Source organism: Chiloscyllium plagiosum, unplaced genomic scaffold (genome assembly GCF_037043375.1).
Source record: "Chiloscyllium plagiosum isolate Xiang-an unplaced genomic scaffold, Cpla_swu_hap1 HiC_scaffold_12, whole genome shotgun sequence".
NCBI lineage: Eukaryota > Metazoa > Chordata > Chondrichthyes > Orectolobiformes > Hemiscylliidae > Chiloscyllium > Chiloscyllium plagiosum.
Window position 1 is genome coordinate 41,443,981 of NW_028270150.1, and position 20,463 is coordinate 41,464,443.

Consider the following 20,463-nt stretch of genomic DNA (forward strand, 5'->3'; position numbering starts at 1 on the left):
TTACTTATCCAAATGACTTTTAAACATTGTAGCTATACTCCCATCTATCACCTCCTCTGGAAGGTCATCCACACAAGCCGTGTAAAACAAAAAAAAATGCCCCAATGTCTTTTTAAATCTATCTTCTCTCACCTTAAACTATACCCCTTAAATCCCCCACCCGAGGAAAAAGCTACCTAATAATAATCTTATCTATACCCCTCATCATTTTATAAACACCTAGAAGTCACCCTTCAACCTCCCATGCTTGAGGAAATGAAAAGTCCCAGCCTATCCAGCCTCTCTTTATAACTCAAACCATCCATCCCCAGCAATCTCCTGATAAATCTCTTGTAAACCTCTCCAGTAGTTCAGAAGAGGTCACCAAAGTCTTGAACAGCCATATCCTATACTCCGAAGTCTGAGCAATGAAAGCAAGCATGCTAAATGCCGCCTTAACCACCCTGTCTACCTGTGATGCAAATTTCAAAGAATTATCTACCTGAACCCCTCCGTCTCTGTTCTACAACACTGTCCAATGCCCTACCATTAATTGTATAGGTCCTGTCTTTGTTTGTTTTATCAAATTGCAATACCTTGTATTTATCCAAATTAAATTCTTCTGCCGTTCTTCGTCCCATTAACCAAATTGATCAAGATCTCTTTGCAATCTGAGATAGCGTTCTTCACTGTCCACTACACCATCAATTCTGGCGTCATCGGCAAACTTACTAACCATGCCTTCTATATTCTTTATTTAAATAATTGATATAAATGACAAACAAAAGTGGACCCAGTACCAATTCTATGGGACACCGCTGGTCACAGGCCTCCAGTCTGAAAAACATCCCTCCACCATCACCCTGTCTTCTGCCCTTAAGACAATTTTGTATTTAATTGGCAAGCTCACCCTGACTTTTTTTTAATTCATTCAGGGGATGAGGGCATCACAGACTAGGCCAGAATTTATTGCCCATTCCTAATTGTCCAGAGGGCAGTTAAGAGTCAATCACATTGCTGTGGGTCTGGAGTCACATGCAGGCTACATTAGATGAGGTTGGCAGTTTCCTTCCCTAAAGAACATTAGTCTACCATGCAGAATCTTGTCAAAGGCTTTGCTAAAGTAATCTTATGAAAACTCACTATCTACAGTCAAAGTTTTTAATTAGAACTCCCAAATTAGAGAAAAATATTTCCGTTTCCATGAACACAATGGCCTAGACTTTCTGCCAATTTCCACCTTTTTGATGAGGGAACATTTCCAGGTTTTGAGGTGGGAGTGCAGTGGGAGCTGAGGAGAGAGGTTGGATTTCATTAGCTCATGAGACTTTTCAACACAAATAGTGTTGAACCAGCCTCATTTACCATGGGAGACAGGCTGCCTGGATTTCATCAGGGAGCAGTGACAGGTTGAAGCAAAGAATTGCAGTAGCAGACTTCAGGATTTTTTCACAAATAGAAAGAACGTAACATGAAAGTGGTCTTTGGATGAGTTTGTTTCAATTGATGAAACATATATTACTCATACTGCCAGCTTTTAAGCAAGCCCTCTTTCTGTAATTACCCAGAAAATCACAATAGCCGTCTTGCAGTAATAAAAACAAAATACTGTGGATGCTGGAAATTGAAATAATTGTCTTGTTCTACTGGATATCAGCTGCCCTGCATTTAGCCCCTAATGTGTTCAATTAGCATCAAACACAGCAGAGGCCATGCTTTACATATTTGCATTACGTTGTCTGCACCTGAGTGCTATTCTGTTCCTGCCTGTATCACGTTATTGGAGAGGGCTCTGGTGATGCAATGATAGTGTCCCTGCTCCTGAAACAGGAGGCCTGGGTTCAAGTTCCACCTGGTCCAGAAGTGTGTACCTGTAATAGCATTTATGACCAAGTTGATCAGAAAGTATCTGTCAGATTTGTAGATAAGGTCCTATAGTGTGGTGGTAGTGACCCTACTTCTGAGTAAGGACACTTGGGTTCAAGCCCCAACTTCTCCAGAAGTGTAATAACATGTCTTAACAGGTTGACTTGAAAATATTTACTAGATTTGCAGAAAGTTGAGCAGATAGGTGGTGTGTGATCCACAGCAAGTGAGACAAGTAGAAGATGTAATGTTGTTTTCAGAAATAATTGGAAACTGCTGTCCTCGAAACTGGCAGCAATTCCCAATTTCATTTCCACTCTCAATACTGTTGGTTAAAGGTTCTATGCTATATTGATCATGGAACAGCTAGCATATTTAACTGAAAGCAGTGTATTTGAAGGTTCTTATTTTGTTGATCCAAACCTACTGTTGATTGAGTAGAATTAACAGGAATAAATAAATAGATAATATACTAGTTTTGTTGAAAGCTGGCTTAGTTTTCATATATAAATCTTGTATATTCAAAGATAAAGTGAAAGATTAACTGAAAATGACAGATCTCCATTAACTTTTGTATATGACTTTTGTGGAATCATAGTATTACAACAGTTACCTATATGTATGATAAACTGATTATTTTCTTATTCTTCAACTAATGCGATGCTTACTGAATTTAGACAAAGGCCATGTCCCTAATTTTGGAACTATATTGCCTGCGGATCCTCTTTCCCAGAATATGGATTATTCTTTATTTTACCGTCTCCTTCATCTACTTATAATAAAGGGAACTGAGGTCCTTTTGCGGATATTTGATCGAGCTGTACCACCTCAGATACTGAAAAGGGAATTACTGAAAAATAAACGCATCCTAGAGCCTTATCACAAGGGTTCATCTCGATCTGCACTTAACTCCGGTGAATGGAGCTTGCTTTACCCACCTAACAATGAACAGCCCAACTCCAAGAAATTCGATATCACGTTACTGGCATCACTTATTAGACACTTAAAGATCCTTCCTGCACCACGCGGTGGATGGGATGCTGAGCCATTGCCAAATGATCAGAGCAAAAGTGCTGCTGTATTGCGCCTTTCTAACTTGCGAAACCAGCTCCTTTTTGAAACTCTGAACACTGGAATCGAGGAACCTGAATTTACCATTGAATGGGACAAAATCACAGAAGTCCTCGTGAGCCTAGGAGCAGATTGCAAATTGTTAAAGCAACTTAAAAACTGTCCTGTTGAAAATCTCTGGGAGGATCACCATCAACTGGCCAGTTATCTGGGCAAACCTGTAGCAGATGTCATGCAGATGCTGTTGTCACTTTTCCAACCAGGTACAGTACAAATGAAACTGAAGAGAATTGTTTTTATAATTAGATGGAAGTAGTCTTTTGAAGTATTCAGAAAGCATGTGTTGGTCAAGTATTACTGAATGGTCCCATTGATCATAGATTATAAGGCAGAAGGCCATTCATCCTATTCATAACTGTGAGAAACAAAGCTCACTCACTTCAATAATTTCAGTCCAAGACAAGATCTGAATCAGTAGTGTCATTTATTTTACCCTTGCAAGAGGGTGCGATGTCCACTGTCTACAAGGCAGGGACACACAAACACACTGAATTCAACGAATACACGATATTTATGTAATTTGGTTCCTTTCTTTTATCCCATTGCTCCTCCCCGTTTACATCTTCCACTTCTCTAAGACCGGCACCCATTACTCCTGTTTATCTCTTGCCTTATCCGGCCTTGTCTGTGACAAAATGCTTATTTCTGGCCTCTCAAGGCCGTTTGACCACATCCCGCTGTGGCCCATTGTTGGGTATTATCCTTTCTTCACCATTATCTACTCCCTCCATCTGTGCTTTCCCAACCATGCTGATCCTTATGACCTTTTAATTGGGGTTTGTTCCTGTGTTTCTGTAAAAGTGGGAAACAGATGCTTATAACTACTGCTTGTGCAAGCATATCTGGCTTAACCTACATCCTCACAGCATCTTATCTATTTGTCTGTAACATCTACCATTGTTTTGCAGTTATGTTTCATTCTTGTATACAATTTTAGCTAATACAAAAACAATTATGTATTTCCTCCACATAGTTTGCATTCTAGTTGACTCAACAAGAAGCAATTACACACTGGTGTGAGTTCATTTACCTTGCATAAGTAATTATAATTGCATAAGTAATTATAATTGCAGAAGTAACACCACTTTACCTATATCCCCACAATAACCTTTTCAACTAGGGTTTATCTAATTTTATTTCCCTGCTGTTTGACATCCTGGTATCATTTTTGTATTCTTTCTTTTGTAAATGCTTATTCGCTTTTAAAATTTGTTTTATTTAAATTACGGTAGCCCCTTATTCTAAAATTTTACATAATTCTCATAGCTAGGAGAAAGTGAGGACTGCAGATGCCAGAGATTAGAGTCAAGAGTGTGGTGCTGGAAAAGCACAGCAGATCAGGCAGCTTCCGAGGAGCAGGAGAATCGATATTTCAGGCATAATTCCTCATTAAAGGCTTATGCTGGAAATGTCGATTCTCCTGCTCCTCAAATGTTGCCTGACCTGCTGTGCTTTTCCAGCACCACACTCTCGAGCTATTGTTGAGGGCTTTGTTGATTAAGCGCAGCAGGTCAGGCAGCATCCAGGGAACAGGAGAATCGACATTTCGGGCATAAGCCCTTCAATGTGTTGCTTTAATGAGAAATTATGCCTGAAACGTCGATTCTCCTGTTCCCTGGATGCTGCCTGACCTGCTGTGCTTTTCCAGCAACACATTTTCAGCTCTGATTTCCAGCATCTGCAGACCTCACTTTCTCCTGCCCTGTTGATTATTCCTACTAGTGTCGTCTTTCCTTTTTATTTCTTACCTCTACCCACAAGAAACTCAATTTCTTGCTATGGTATTTATTCTATCCTGTAGCAACAGTGCTACCCCACAAACCTTTCTTTCTTGCCTGTCCTTTTGAACACTGTCATACCCCTGAATATTTAGTTTCTAACGTGATTTTCTAACCATGTCTTTGTAATGATCATGCCTGTTAACCTGTATTTGTGTCATTAATGCATTGTATTTTGTTAATACACATACATTCAAAGGAAGAGTAATTAATTTTGTGTTTATACAATTTTCCCCACTCATCTCAGGGTAGTACAAGTGAACCCCATCCCACCAGAATAGTTCCCTTTTACCCAGTACTGGTGCTCCATGAAATGAAATCCATTTCACCCACATTAATTTTTGAGTCATTTGTTTTGAGTTATGTCATTCAGCATGGAAACAGACCCTTCAGTCCAACCTTTCCATGCTGACCATAAGCAACTAGTCCCAACTGGCCTGTGCTTGGCCTATATCCCTGCAAACATTGTTTACTCATGTACTTATCTAAATATCCAAACATTGTAACTGTACCCACCTCCACCACATCCTCTAACAGTTCATTCTACATACAAACCACTCTGTTTTTTTAAAAAAAGCTTCCCCATATGTCCTTTTTTAAACCTTTGTCCTCTCACCTTAAAAAAAAACTCTGTAATCTTGAAATTCCCCACCCTAGGGAAAAGACATCTGCAATTCACCTTACACAGGTTTATAAAATCATGAGGGGTAAGATCACCCCTCAACTTCTGCACTCCAGTGAAAAAAGTCCCAGCCTCTCCTTATAATTCAAATCTTCTATTCCCGGCAACAGCCTGGTAATTTTCTTCTGAACCTTCTCCACCTTAGTAATATTTTTCCTATAACAGGGCAACCCCAGAACTGGACACAATACTCCAGAAGACGTCTCATCAATATCTTGTACAACCTCAAAATAACTCCATTACTTTATTTACCTTATGCCAGTTTACCCATGGCTCGGGTAGTAATCCAGAAATTATTACCTGGAAGGTTCTCCCTTTTGATTTAGCTCCTAACTGGTTAAAATATTTCAGCAAAACTTCTTTTCCAGTCTTAACAATGTTGTTGGTACCAGCGTGGATGAGGGCTATTGGATCCTGCCTTTCCTCTTTGTCCAATTTCTTCTTCAGTCCAAGACACTTGTGAATGGCTCCAGAGACTAGTCTATTCCCTCACGTCTATCCAATCAAATTCCTATTTCCTCCTTACATTTGAATAGCATCATACAATCCCTATAGTGTGGAAACAGGCTATTTGGCCCCAATGGTCCACACCAACCCTCTAAAAAGTAACCCACCCTGACCCATTTCCCTACTCTATTACTCTCCATTTCCCCTGACTAATGCATCTAACCTACACACCCCTGTATACTATTGCTGGGACCAAGGCTCCTCAGTTTTAACACTCATGGTCCTCATAACTGCCTCACATGCAGTCACAGCCTTGTGCCCCTGATCACAGACCAATTTTGATTGTACCTAATCTGAAGAGTGTGACTGCCTTCTGAAGCAAATTGTCTCGGTAACTTTCCCCTTCTCTGATGCACTGCCTGCAGCTGAGACTCCAGTTTCTTGATTCACATCCAAAGTTGCTTGAGCTGCCAACCTTTCTCCAGATGTAATTGCTGTGGATCAGTTTGCTGTCCAGCAGTTTCCACATTACCTATCCTGCCATCACTATCGTATTTAACTTATAAACTAATTACTCGAGATTCCCTGCTCTTTACACTTCACTGTAATGATATTTCATTTATATACACTAAAATTGTTTTAACCACCGTATGAATCTAATATTTAATAAGCATCTTTCCCTCCATTCGTATCATACTATGGTTTGTGACTGCACACTCTCCCACTGTTCTCACTGTGGACTGGCCTCTCAATCCATGCCTTTTATCCTGTCCTATTGACCTCTCGATCAGGAAAGTTTTTACTTCTTGCAGTATACCCTAATTAAAGCACCACTGTCCCACTTTGCATTAACTTTCCACTTTGATCGAAATGTTCAACAGTACAGTTGGCTTTTGCCCGAAGCATCGATTCTCCTGCTCCTCAGATGCTGCCTGACCTGCTGTGCTTTTCCAGCACCCACACTCAAGTCTAATCTCTAGCATCTGCAGTCTTTGCTTTCTCCTACTAACTGACTCCGCCTTTTCCTCATTCTGCTGCGTTCTCATACTGACTAAACTACTATGACTGACTGATTATTGAGTAATGTTTAGAATTGGCCAAGCTACTGTATATGCTAAAAAGCCAACTTGCTTAATTTGCTATTATCAATAAATTCAAAAGTACAATGTGAAAATGTAGCTTGAGGGCTGAAAATTGTCGCACGCACTTTCAGGCAATCCGTAACTATTAAAAATCTCTAATTTGTTCTGTTTCAATATTTGATAGAGACATCAGTACAGACAAAAAAAGAAATATCAACAAACAGTAAGTAGTTGGCTGTACTAATGATTCTTAGCACAACGTTTCAGTAATGTGCTTATTCAGTTTTATTATCTCTGCCAAAAATTAAGCACTGGGGACAAGTTGGATTTATCATGGCACATTAAAACAATTATCATCATTGTGTGCTGTCTCTGAGTTCGAGTAAGATAGCTACTCAGGGTTATAAGTTCCTCCGTGGATCTTCATGTGACTGAACAGGTCAACTCTTGACCTGCAGACCTTTGACCATAAGTGGCTGGCAGACCGACGTGATACGTACAATTTAAGAATAGAAGACTCAACCTTGCAATATCTTTTAGTTAGGTTATAGCTGATTTAATTATTGCCTCAATTTTGTCTACGTCTGAAAATCTTTGAGACCCTTCTGTAGTAAACAATCTACCTCCACCTTCAAAATATTCTAAAATTAACTGTGTTCCTAAGTCTTAGTCTTTAAGGAGAAACTCCTCTCCACTTTGTCAAAATCCTCTCAGGAACCTAAGTGTCTATAAAAGCAAAATACTAGAAATACTGGAAATCTGAAACAAACACAGAAAATGTTGGAGAAACTTAGGAGGTCTCATAACATGGTACATGATAAATAATATGCACAACAGACATAACTCTTTGGATACTGTTGAGGGGAGTGGCCTCTCAGTAAAGCAACAACGGCCACATTTATTGCAGCAGTGCTGACTCTGCCGCACAGGGGAAGAGTAAAGACTGTGGGGATACTGGTGTAAGAGAGATAGACAGACGGGTATTTCTTTGGGCACAAACAGGATTCCTGGATGGTACATTTGGTGCTAAGGTCAAGGATGTCTCCAAGTAGCTGCAGAACATGGTATACATTGGTACGATAACACAAGGTAAAAGAAAAAAGGATGGGATCCTAAAAGCACAATTTACGGAGTTAGGAAGTAGGTTGAAAGGTTCAGAAGAATGAAGGAGAATCTCACAAACCTATGAAATTGTAACAGGACTTGTAGTAGTAGTAGTAGCTTTTTATTTGTCGTTTCTACTGTATACATCTGATACAGTTTAAAAAAAAACGAGACAGCATTCCTCCAGGACCGAAGGTGTTATATGGACAGCACAAACTACACCCTCTTACACAATGTAAAGTGTATAGGAATTGCAAACCATGCAAGTTAGTGTATTAGAAGAATGATAAATAATAGACATTTTTCTAGCGGCAATTCAAAGTCACGCAAAGAATTTCAGGTGGGAAGGAGCTCCATTATACTGTGTTTAAGGAGCTTGATGGCCTGGGGGAAGAAGCTGTTGCTCAGTCTGACTGTGAGAACCCCAATGCTCTGGTATCTTCTGCCAGATGGCAGGAGGGAGAAGAGTTTGAGTGAGGGGTATGTGGGGTCTTCCACAATGCCCTTAGCCTTTTGGATGCAGCGTGTAGTGTAAATGTCTGTAATGGAGGGGAAAGAGACCCTGATGATCATCTCAGCTGTCCTCACTATCCATTGTTAGGTCTTATGATTCGTGACAGTGCATTTCCTGAACCAGGCAGTGATGCAGCAGCTCAGAGTACTCTCAATGAATCCTCTGTAGAATGTGGTGAGGATGGGGTGGGGGGGGTTGGGGAGGAGGGGGGGAGGGATGGGATTTTCTCAGCCTGTGCAGAAAGTAGATACACTGCTGGGCTTTCTTGGCTATGGAGCTGATGGTCAAGGTTCAGGTGAGATTCTCTATCAGGTGGACACCAAGAAATTTGGTGTTCTTTACGATCTCCACAGGAGAGCCATCTATGTCCAATGGAGAGTGGTCACTCCGTGCCCTCCTGAAGTCGTCAACCATCTCTTTCACCTTATTCATGTTCAGAGAAAGGTTGTTGGCTCTGAACCAGTCCGTTAGCCACTCCACCGCCACTCTGTATGCTGACTCGTTGTTCGTTATGATGAGACTGCAGTCGTATCATCAGCAAACTTGATATAATTTGACCTATGCATTGCTGCACACTTGTTGTGTCTGTTGAGCACACAGCCCAGGGGAGCCCCTGTGCTCAGTGTGATGGTGACCGAGGTCTCCCAGTCAGAAAGTCCAGGATCCAGTTACGAAGGAAGGTATTTCGGCCCAGCAGACTCGGCTTTCCAATCAAGTACTGAGGAACGATAGTTTAAATGCCGAACCAAAGTCTATGAACAGTAGTCTGATGTAGACAGAGAAGATGCAGGAAGAAAATTCACAATGGCAGGAGAGTATCAGATCACGACTCTCACAATTTAAGAATTTGGCATAAACCATTTAAGACTGAGATGAGGAGAAATTTCTTTACCCAGAAAGTATTGAGCCTGGGAATTTGCTACTGCAGAAAGCAGTCAAGACCAAAACATGGCATGATTTCAAGAAGAAGTTGGGGCTAAAGGGATCACAGGATGTGGGGGAAATGTGAGGATTGTCTATTGAATTGGATGACTAGCCATAATCTTTAATGAGGTGGAGCAAGCTGGAAGGACTGAATGGCCTACTACTCCTGTTTTCTATGTTTATCAAACCTGAATGCTTTGTCAGCACAACTTCATGGGTAGTCTGTCCTGCCACTTTCAGAAGGACAATTTCTTTAAATTACAGTTTTGTTTTAGAATTAGTTTTGTCGAAGCATAATTTGTCAGCATGATTTGATTTGATTTATGATTTGATAATAACTGAGAGTGGGTACTGTTCAATTTTGTTTCATTATTGCAAACAGAATCACCAACATGTTTGTTTAACCAGTGCGCTAGTGTTCCTGAAATTGAGAAACCTAATCCTTATACATCACCAGTGATATTAGGCTGACAATTTGTTAAATCTTTCAGCAACTGGCCTTCCTGCACTTACTGCTCCACAAGAGACAAAACAGCAAACAATGGAGCCAACTGACTTGAAGTGTGATGATGACTCACTGGTAAGATGCCCCTTTTATAAATTTTCAATGGTCAAGTTTGGGAACTAGGTAGCTATGACCATGCTAATAGGACATGGTTCTTTCACGTCTAGCATGTGAAGGAAGAGAAAGAGAAAGTCTCTTTGACTGTGAAAGATCCATTTAAATTTGTTTCCTCTTAAAAAGGTCATTATACTGATTTGATTTGAATCAGTTCATTTTGTATTGCTACTGCAAGGAAACATACTTTGCACCACCATAAGGACATTTGTAGTAATGCTGCAGTACAAAAGACATAATCTTGCAGCTCAACATGTACTATTTAATGCAGACGTGACGTGTGTCTTACAAACGTTGCATCATTTACACATTTGATCAGCTGCATCTTGCCTAACAGCTACAACATTGAGGAGAGGCCTGCTATCAGAATTTTTATACATCCATATACAGCTTTAGAATTGCCTACTGTGCAGCTAATAGGTCCTTGTTGAAAGGCTAAATAGGGTAGTAAAAAGACCTTTAAATAGTTAAAGAGGGGAGTGTTCCGTAGAGAGTATTAAAGTTTCCAGTACAAGTAATAGGACAGAGTATGGAAAGGGTAAGGGATCTTCAGGTACAGAAGATAAGAGGAAAGCTATGAGGCAACGCAGGACTCAGTCATACAGCATAGAAACAGATCCTTCAGTCCAACTTGTCCACGCCGACCAAATTTCCCAAACTAAACTAGTCCCAATTACCTGCATTTGGCCCATATCCCTCTAAACTTTTCCTATTCATGTACCTATCCAAATGTTATTTAAATGTTGTAACTGTACCTGCATCTGCCACTTCCTCTGGCAGTTCATTCCACATGTGAACCACCCTTTATCTGGAAAAAAATGCGTCTCAATCCCTTCATTCTCCTCTCACCTTAAAAATACACCACTTAGTTTTGAACTCCCTCACCCTAGGGAAAATATCTTTGCTATTCACCTTATCAATGCCCTTCGTGATTTTTATAAACCTCTATAAGGTCACCTCTCAACCTCCTATGCTCCAGTCCTAGCCTATCCAACCTCCCCTTATAACTCAAACCTTCCAACATCCTTGTAAATTGTTTCGAACCCTCTCCAATTTAATAATATCTTTCCTATAGCAATGGAACCAGAATGTACACAGTACTGCAAAAGCGACCTCACCAACATCTTGTACAACCTCAACATGAGGTCCCAACTCCTATACTTAAGGGGCTGAGCAATGAAGGCAAGTGTGCTAAATGCCTTCTTAACCACCCTGTGTACCTGTGATGCAACTATCAAAGTACTGTGTACCTGAACCCCTATGTCTCTCTGTTCAATAACACTACCCAGGGCCCTGCCCATTGTTTGTTTTACTAAAATGTAATACCTCTCATTTATCCAAATTAAACTCCATCTGCCACTCCTCTGTCCATTGGCCCAGTTGATCAAGACGTTTTTGTAATCCTAGATAACCTTCTTCATTCACGATGATACCACCAATTTTGACGTAATCAACAAACTTTGCCTCCTGAATTCACATCCAAATCATAAGAGTTGGGATTAACTAGTACGTGGAAATGCATGGATTAATCAGGCATATCTAAGCACAGTTTTGTTAAGGAAAGATCATGCTTTGCTATTGCATTTATTTCGGAAAGTAACAAGGTGGATTGTTGAGGGTAGTGCAGTGGATGATAGCTACACTGATTTTAATAAGGCACTTGACAAGATCCCAAATGACAGATTGGTCCAAAAAATTAAAACCCATGGATACAGGGAAATGTGGCACGTTGGATTCAAAATTGGCTCAGTTACAGGGAACAAAGGCATATTTTTGTTAATGGAACGTGGTTTCCAGTTTGTTTCACAGGGTTCAGTATTGGTCCCTTGCTGGTGTGATATACATTTATGATTTAGATTTACATGTTAGACACAATTGAGAAACTTGTACATTACACATATATTGGCCAGATAATTGATTGTGAAATGGATGCACGTTGACTGTGGATGATGCCAGAGAATGGACAGAGAAGTGGCAAATGGAATTCCCTCCAGATTAATCATTTGGCCAGGGTAAAGAATGCAAGGGAATTCTGTGCTCTAATGCTTCTCTGGTTCGAGACACTATTCCCCATTTTTCAAACCTGTTTTGATTTCCCCTACTATGCTCATTGTCATTTCCTCCATTTGCAGCTTCCTTTTGTCACTTAGGTCACTATTATTTATTAGGAGAAAGTGAGGTCTGCAGATGCTGGAGATCAAAGTTGAAACTTTATTGCTGGAACAGCACAGCAGGTCAGGCAGCATCCAGGGAACAGGAGATTCGACGTTTCGGGCACAGGCCCTTCTTCAGGAATGCCTGAAGAAGGGCCTGTGCCCGAAACGTCGAATCTCCTGTTCCCTGGATGCTGCCTGACCTGCTGTGCTGTTCCAGCAATAAAGTTTCAACACTATTATTTATTAATCAGCCAATTAAAGGTAGACCTTGCGTCTCTTTGATTTTATCTTCTTACATTCAGGTTGCTCAGTCTGCAATCTTCTTTGTATGTATTTGTCACATCCTGTGTTAACCTACTTCCAGCAATAATGTTCTGAAGCTTTTTATTCATATTGGTAACAAGAACATCATATTGTGGCTCTGTCCAATCCTGTTAATGCTTTCCAAATGTTCTATTATCATGTCTTTTATAGTAAACTCTAGCATTTCCCCCACTACCAATGGTAGGCTAATTGGTGTATAATTCTTTTACAGCTATCCCCTGAGAAGCTCCCTCACAGATCCCACTACCTTCCCCGATTCCCAAACTCAATAATGTAGGCCTCGTGCTTCGGACATGATTTATATAATTCTGCTCCACACTGCTCCCTCACAGATCCCACTACCTCCCCAACTCCCAAGATACGTGATGTAGGCCTCGAGTCCTGCCGTGATTTATGCAATCTTGCTTCGCAATGCTCCTTCACCCATTTCTTTGTATCTCCAGCTTTTCAAGTAAATAATCTCTTCAACTCCTCAGGTAATCTTCAGCCAACAAACTTGATGTCACTTTTTTTCTAACAAGAACTGACTGTAGGACACCCTTCCCAGACTGCTTTACTGTGATGCTGACTGAAGGATACTGTTTCCACATGGTTGACACTGGTGAAGTTAGAGTTGGGTGACTGTAGGGACAATGAGTGGAAAGCTGCAGCTACCAGATACATGCTCTGAATTTACATCATCTGTTTTTTTCAGGATGAAGAGGTAAATTCAAGGTAGTATGTAAATGAGCTGGGGTTCCAGTTAAATGTGCACAATATACAAAACAAGGTAAATGAGCTTGTGGCCCGGATTGAAATTGGCAGGTACATGCAGATTCAATTGGCAATTAGGAAGGTACTGCAATGATAGCATTCATTTCAAGAAGGCTTGAATACAGGAGCTGAGGCTGTATAAGACTCTGGTCAGACTGCATTGGGAATATGTTTCTAAGAAAGAATGTGATGGCCTTGGAGGAGGAAGACTAGAATTATCCTGGGAATGAATGGGTTTTCATATGAGAAGTAGTTGAAGACTTTGGGTCTGTACTTGAAGACGTTTAGGTGGATGAGCAGAGATTTCATTGAAACTTATTTAATACTGAGGGGCCTAGATAGGGTGGCCATGGAGAAAATGTTTCCACTCATAGGAGAGACTCTGACATGAGGGCATAGCCTCAGTGAAGGGATGACCCTCTGGAACTGAGATGAGGAGGAACCTCTTTAACCAAAGAGTGGTGAATCTGTGGAACTCATTGCCACAAAAGGATGTGGAGGCCAAGTCATTGAGTGTATTTAAGACAGAAAAAATAGGTTCCTCATTAGTAAGCTGGGCCAAAGGTTATGGGAGATGGCTCAAGAATGGGGTTGAGAAGCATATCAGTCGTGATCAAATGGCAGAACAAACTATATGGACAAAATGACCTAACTCTGCTACTATATCTTACGGTTTTATGTGTAGAGGAAATTGTTGCCAACATCACCCTGTGCAAATTTGCATTACCCATCTGTTTCAAAAGCTGTCCACTTGGTCCCCAATTTTGAACTGAAAGCTGGTAAAATATTTCAGGTGAAGGCTAAATGTCACTGTTTGGTCATTTTCTTTTGTCTTATTGTAGGTACTCAAAGCCAAGTCTAAGAAGAAAAAGAAGAAGTCTAGAAGTAAAAAGGTAACCTGTGTTATTAATTGGCTATTAAAGAAGTGTGTTTTGAGCTAAAAATCAAAATGGCAATTCAAAATAGACATTAAGTGATTATTTATGTATTTTAATGACATTCAAAACACAGGTCAGGATACAGCATTCAAAAACAAACAAGGTGCCTTCTTAATTAAGCACTGTGACAAAGTTATTATTGATGAAATTCATTTTCAGGATTCTCACTTCATGTATAAATTTTTTCTGTACATTTAGATTTTATTCTGTCCTATTTTTAGCCAGATTTTGACATAATTCCTTCATATTTGCTTTCTGCATTCCTAGTCCTAATTAACTGCATATGGAAACACCACACAACCCTAAGTTACTTCTAATGACCAATTTCCATGAACTATTTCCACGCTTTTTACGGTTGTGATTGATCTTTTATTTTAACGTTTTTAAACAGTTCACAGAAAGAGATTTGCAAACACCTTGCAATTATGAGCAAAGTTCTTGCCGTTTTTATCATGAGATCTCTAGCTAATGAGTGGTGACAGCAAAATAGACCGTTACAGTAGGATAGTACCAGGTTCAGATTCACGTTGTTGAATTCCAAAGCTCCATTTAAAAGAATTCAGAAGTTATTTCACAGAAGGGGAATAGTTGGGTTTTTGTTTGTGACATTGAGGGTGCCTACGGTTAGTTCAGAGGAGCATCAATAGAGACATTGAGTCAACCCTTTTATGCAGGTATCAGGAACAAATGAAGGGATTTGTATAATGTTCTCTTGGTTGGTGGGATGGGGGGAGTATGCAGGACATCGCTAAATAGTTGTGAACATGGAAAGATTGGTGCATCCGATAGACTAATCAGACAGCTACCTGTTACTGTTAAGTGATATATGGAGGAATCTGGCTTTAATTTTGCAAAGGCAAACTGCTGCCACTGCCCTATACCTGTTGAAGCCCTTTTATGAACAGCTCATCTAGTCCTTTACCATCTCTGGGAGAATGCCACAACATGCTCTGATAAGCATACCAAAATAATTCCAAAAACAGATCGCATGTTATTAACACTTTCAATAGAAACAGTTTCATAAAATTTGACCAACCTGCAATCCGGGAACCTGATCCATGAAATGACAGCAATGAGGACCCCCTTTGTTTCTTCAAACTTCTTTTTTCAGGAATGTTCATTACAATGTTGGCAGAAACTGTGTGGTCCAAATTTGCGATTCTGGTGTCAGATCCATGATTTAAATTGTGTGAAACTTGCATAGTGTTATTTCAACATGTTTGCATGCAGAAAAGCATGGTTGCATGCACCCATATCAGTAGTGAATTCCATGTGGTGTTGATAGGCTGCATAATAGGCCGCTATCTTGGAGAAAGCCAAGTAAACCAGTGTAACTGTAGTAAATCAGTGCTCAACAATCCAGTTTCATCAGAAAATGTGTCTGTAGAGTCACTTAACTTTACAATGTGGTTTGTGGTCAGAAGCATCAAACAATTGGAAAAAGATAAACCAGTTATAGACCAAATACAAAAGACTATGTACAGCAATTCTAGCGAGTCGATAATTATTGAATAGTAGTTCATGTTAATGGCAATTGCAGAGCCAACAGCCCTGTAATGAAACATATAAAGACATCATCACAAGTTTGCTCTAATCTATTTACTGTGATCCAGAGACATAGTGCAGTGATCCATTATCTTTACCCTATGTCAACACAGATTTCATTCGCAATGTGGAATCATTACTTTGATGGAAAGTAAAGCAAAGATGTGTGAATGAAATTTTCTGAAACTATATTCTTTCTTTTCAGGCTCAAACAAATGAGGATAGTCGTAATATAACTCTGGATGGAGTACCACACCAATGGTAAGCTTCATTTTTAATAGGCTTACAATTTTCACATGAGGACTTAATTGGCAACAATTTATTTTCAGTTTCCTCCCTTCATGTATAAAGCCTATTTATCTGCACTTAGATTAAATTTGATTATACTTTGGCCCGATTTTGACATAATTACTTTGCTTCCATATTCTGTTCATACCAATGTTGTGTTAATATGAGCTTGATAAGCTAGTTGATGATGCATCACAAGACATGGAACAAGTAAACTTCTAACTAACTTTCCTTCCAAAGGACAAACAATCATTCTCTATCAAATGCAGCTGAATGATTCTACTCTTATATTATTGACATCCAGTTGAAATATTGTGTCAAATTTGGACTCCTTAGCCTACAAATTTTTTTGAATCATTAGTGGAATTTGAGCATTGCTGGTAAGGCCTATCCCTAATTATCCCTGAGAAGGGTAGATGGCTATTTTTGGGCACCACCCCATGCAGGATACCTGTCCTGCACTTTTATACAATGATCCAAGGACCATCAGTTATTGGGCTTCTGATCCCATTCACATAGAAAAGGAGCAGGTAAGAAGGTGAGTTATGGAAGCAGAGGTTTATATTTCAGGGATAGGCCCAGAGAAGCAAATAATATTGACTAGCAATGAGCTACCAAATCAGGATTTGAATTTGGGAATCAAGTTGACAAATCACATCTTCTGCCAGCTCTATTTTCAAAGGTAAGTAACTTACAGAAAGCTGCAGCCAAAATAGTAAGGAATCCTCATGGCATGTCACTGTTGCCATAGGGTCTCAGACAGGCATTTAGTCCTTGGTTTGCATTTGAAAACGACCAAACTTCTGCTTCAGCTATAGATAAAAGATACATCTTGTTTCCCTTCTCAAAATCACTTTTGGTACAGTCTGAAATAAAAAGAGCAATTGCTGGAGGAACTCAGCAAGTCTGGAAGCATTTATGGAGAGAAAACAGAGCTAACGTTTCAAGCCCCTAAGGGTCACTGGAGTGGAAATATTAACTCTGCTTTCTGTCCACAGATGCTGCAAAGTCTGCTGAGTTTCTCCAGCAATTTCTATTTTTATTTCAGATTTCCAGAATCCACTGTCACTTGCATTATGCCAGGCAGAAATATGTGTGTGACTGCAGCTTTCTTACCATTTGGAAGACACAAACTAAATCCTGGGAAACTGACCAATTTGTGATGCCTATTTTCAAACAGGCAAAAGTGAGGACTGCAGATGCTGGAAACCAGAGTTTAGGTCAGAGTGGTGCTGGAAAAGCACAGCAGGTCAAGCAGCATCCGAGGAGCAGGAAAATCGACGTTTCGGGTAAAAGCCCTTCATCTATTCCTGATGAAGGGCTTTTGCCCGAAACATCGATTTTCCTGCTCCTCAGATGCTGCCTTTTCTAGCACCACTCTGATCTAAACCCCACTATTTTCAAACAGGTGTTGATTCTAGAAGAGATTTCACAGGTATGAATTTATTTAAATGCTGGAATCATCCAAAGTTTGAAAATGTTAGAGTCATGTGTGTACTACATGAAGCTCTCAAGTTCTTATATTTCTGGAAAGTTTTAGCTTTAAGCCACTACCATGTCTTAAGATCGATAGTTGTATGAATAGGCAGGGAATAGAGAGATACGGACGTGTAAACGCAAATGGTTTCTACTTGAGAAAAGCGCAGTCTTGGTGGGTCAAAGGGCCTGTTCTTGTGCTATATTATTCTTTGTTATACCTGGAAAGAATGCCCAATTGTCTATTTTTCATTCTGTGGGTTAATACTCTTGGTATAAGTGCATATTGTCTTCACGCACTGAAATCAACGAAGATGTGGGAAGTGATTGGAGATAAAGAAAACTTTTGTGAATAGAAGTGATAATTTGATTGTCCAGCTTTTCAAGAAAAGTGCAAGTCTTCTGCTGTAATTTGTCCTCATGTTTAATTAACAGTAAACTTGCTAGACAAACTTAACTGAGTTTTATTTGTACAGTGAGACCCTATCAATTCCTGTGCAAGAGAACCAGCTGGATGATAGCAGAAGCAACAAGCAAGTGGCAGATTCCAGCTGTGATGTTTCTACATTTAGTGCTGGCGTAGCTGCCTCATCGCGACTTGTATTGGGTACTGTGCACAACAACAATAATGCTGGTCCCTTTCTAACCAGTCATGAAGTCAACAAACTTGACGACTTACCTGATCAAACTTACGAAAGCGATGGAGAGCTGGATGAAACTGACAATACACTCATTGATGAGGAGTCCACTGGTTCCTCAGTATGTACCTCATCAGTAAGTTCAAATCTGTGATCTCCTGAAGGTATATTTTTACATAGGCCTAATACTCAGTAAAGTTAACTTAAGTATGAATTTGACACTCAAACATCAAATCAGAATTTGCTTTGGGTCGAGATGAATGTTTTCTGGTGTAGAAGAATGCATGTTTATTTTGGTATAATAATTATAAGATGGTGTGACAGTTTTGACTTAGTTTGGCTTTTACTTAGTCTCTGTTCACCTTCCAATCTTTGTACGTATCACTAACACAAGAACAGGAATGGACTGTATAGCTAATCAACGTTCCTGTTGCCATTCGCTATGATCATAGCTGATCTTTGGCTTCAACTCCACTTCTCACCTGCTCTCCAGATCCCTTGGTCCACAAGAAACTAAAATCTGTCTCTCCCAGCCTTGACTTTAGTCAAAATAAAGCATTCACACCTGAAGAGACAGCAGGAATGCCAATGTCAACCACATGCTTCCCCTAAGCGAGAGAGACACTTTACTTCAGGGAATGAAGTTTGGTGCCAGAACCATAGAAATGGCCCTATATGGGTACAAGGCAAGGTTGATGCGAGGTCAGGTCCTATGACTTAAAGTTCAGTTAGGTGAGGTGGTCCTCAACACACACATGGATCACCTGAAAGCTGCTGCCTCACAAACTGGACAGGAGCAAAACATACTTGGCCCTTCAGAATAGCCAGAAAGGCCTGTTTGAAACTGTGTGGGTTCTCCTGTTCTGTCCAGTGTCAAGATAGATGCAACCTTGATACAGTTAGCACCAGAGGAAGAGGAAACTCTCCTGAGATGCTCCAGCGCAAGAGGTGGGTACGGTCCACTACAAACTACCCGTGTCAGAATCTGAGTCAGAGGAACCAGACCTGGGGTGAAAATGTTGCAGGAAAATCGACAAGAGAAAGACCAGGCCTACATACCTGGACTTGGGGTGGGAGATGGTGGTTGGAGGGATGTGGTGATTGGAACCAGGTGGATCTCGTTTACCATGAGATCCTTGATTGAGGCTGCTTACCTGGGCCAATCAGGAAGCCCTGGCTGACCAATAGACATAGGGGATTCAGAATCTCCTCACTTCAGGGATTGATTCCGAGCTGGCTGGCAACAGCCAGTATCCTGTGCACATGTAAATAAAGAGTAACTTGGTGATGGGATACTTGCCTCCGTGCAGTTATTTCAACATCCCTTTCAAGTAGAGAATTCCAGAGATTCACGATCCTCTGAAGAAATCTTTCCTCATGTCAGTCCTAAATGATATGTTGTTTATCCTGAAACTGTGATCGTGTTTCAAATTCCCCTACCAGAGGACCTGACCTGTGTATCTGCTCTGTGAAGCCCCTTCATGAACCTCACCTGTTTCATTGAAATCACCCGTCCTAGGAGAATTCTCTAATCTAATAAACCTTAGTATACTGCCTCCAGTGAAAGTATATCCTTCCATATTACGACTAAATCTGCAGTCAGTATTTCAGATGGAGTCTTACCAAAGTCTTTGTAGAATTTTAGCAATATTGCCTGTAGTGCTAACCTCTTGCAGTTTCCTACTCCTTGCTGTGCATTCGTGCTAACTTTGTGTTTCTTACATGAGCAAATCCAAATCTCTGAGCATCAACACTTGCAAGTTTCATATCGTTTTTTTAATAAAGTCTACTTTTCTAATCTTGCAGCCCAGTGAGTAACATCACATTTGCACACATTGTACTCCCTTGCCAACTTATTACGTTCTCACCAAACCTGTCTATGTCTCTTTGGAGTCTCTCTGTGTAATCTTCACATTCCTGTGTATTTCCACCGAGCTTTGTGTTGTCAGCAAATTTAGAGGCATTATTCTGTTTCTCTTGGTCTAAGTTATTGATACATATTATAAATAGCTGAGGTTCCAGTATCAATCCTTGCAGCAATTCATTGGATGCTATCTGGCAATTTAAAATGTTCCACTGATCATTTCAGTTTGCTTCCTGCCTTTATCCATGCTAATATATATTACCTATAACTGCATGAGCCGATATCTTTCCACACCTTAGCAACACCGTATTGAATTTTTTTGGAAATCCAAGTATACTGTTATGACCATGGCTGA

The 20,463-nt window shown here is 40.2% G+C and overlaps 1 protein-coding gene across 1 annotated transcript in view; it reads left to right on the forward strand.

The window, feature by feature from the left end:
* Positions 1-20,463, forward strand: part of LOC122555254 (E3 ubiquitin-protein ligase DZIP3-like) — a 115,948-nt gene that overhangs the window by 67,273 nt on the left and 28,212 nt on the right. The window contains exons 14-19 of the mRNA XM_043701054.2: positions 2,523-3,179; positions 7,150-7,188; positions 9,999-10,087; positions 14,202-14,252; positions 16,048-16,103; positions 18,083-18,380. Coding sequence (XP_043556989.2) covers positions 2,523-3,179; positions 7,150-7,188; positions 9,999-10,087; positions 14,202-14,252; positions 16,048-16,103; positions 18,083-18,380 — 1,190 coding nt within the window. The remainder of the gene's footprint in view (positions 1-2,522; positions 3,180-7,149; positions 7,189-9,998; positions 10,088-14,201; positions 14,253-16,047; positions 16,104-18,082; positions 18,381-20,463) is intronic.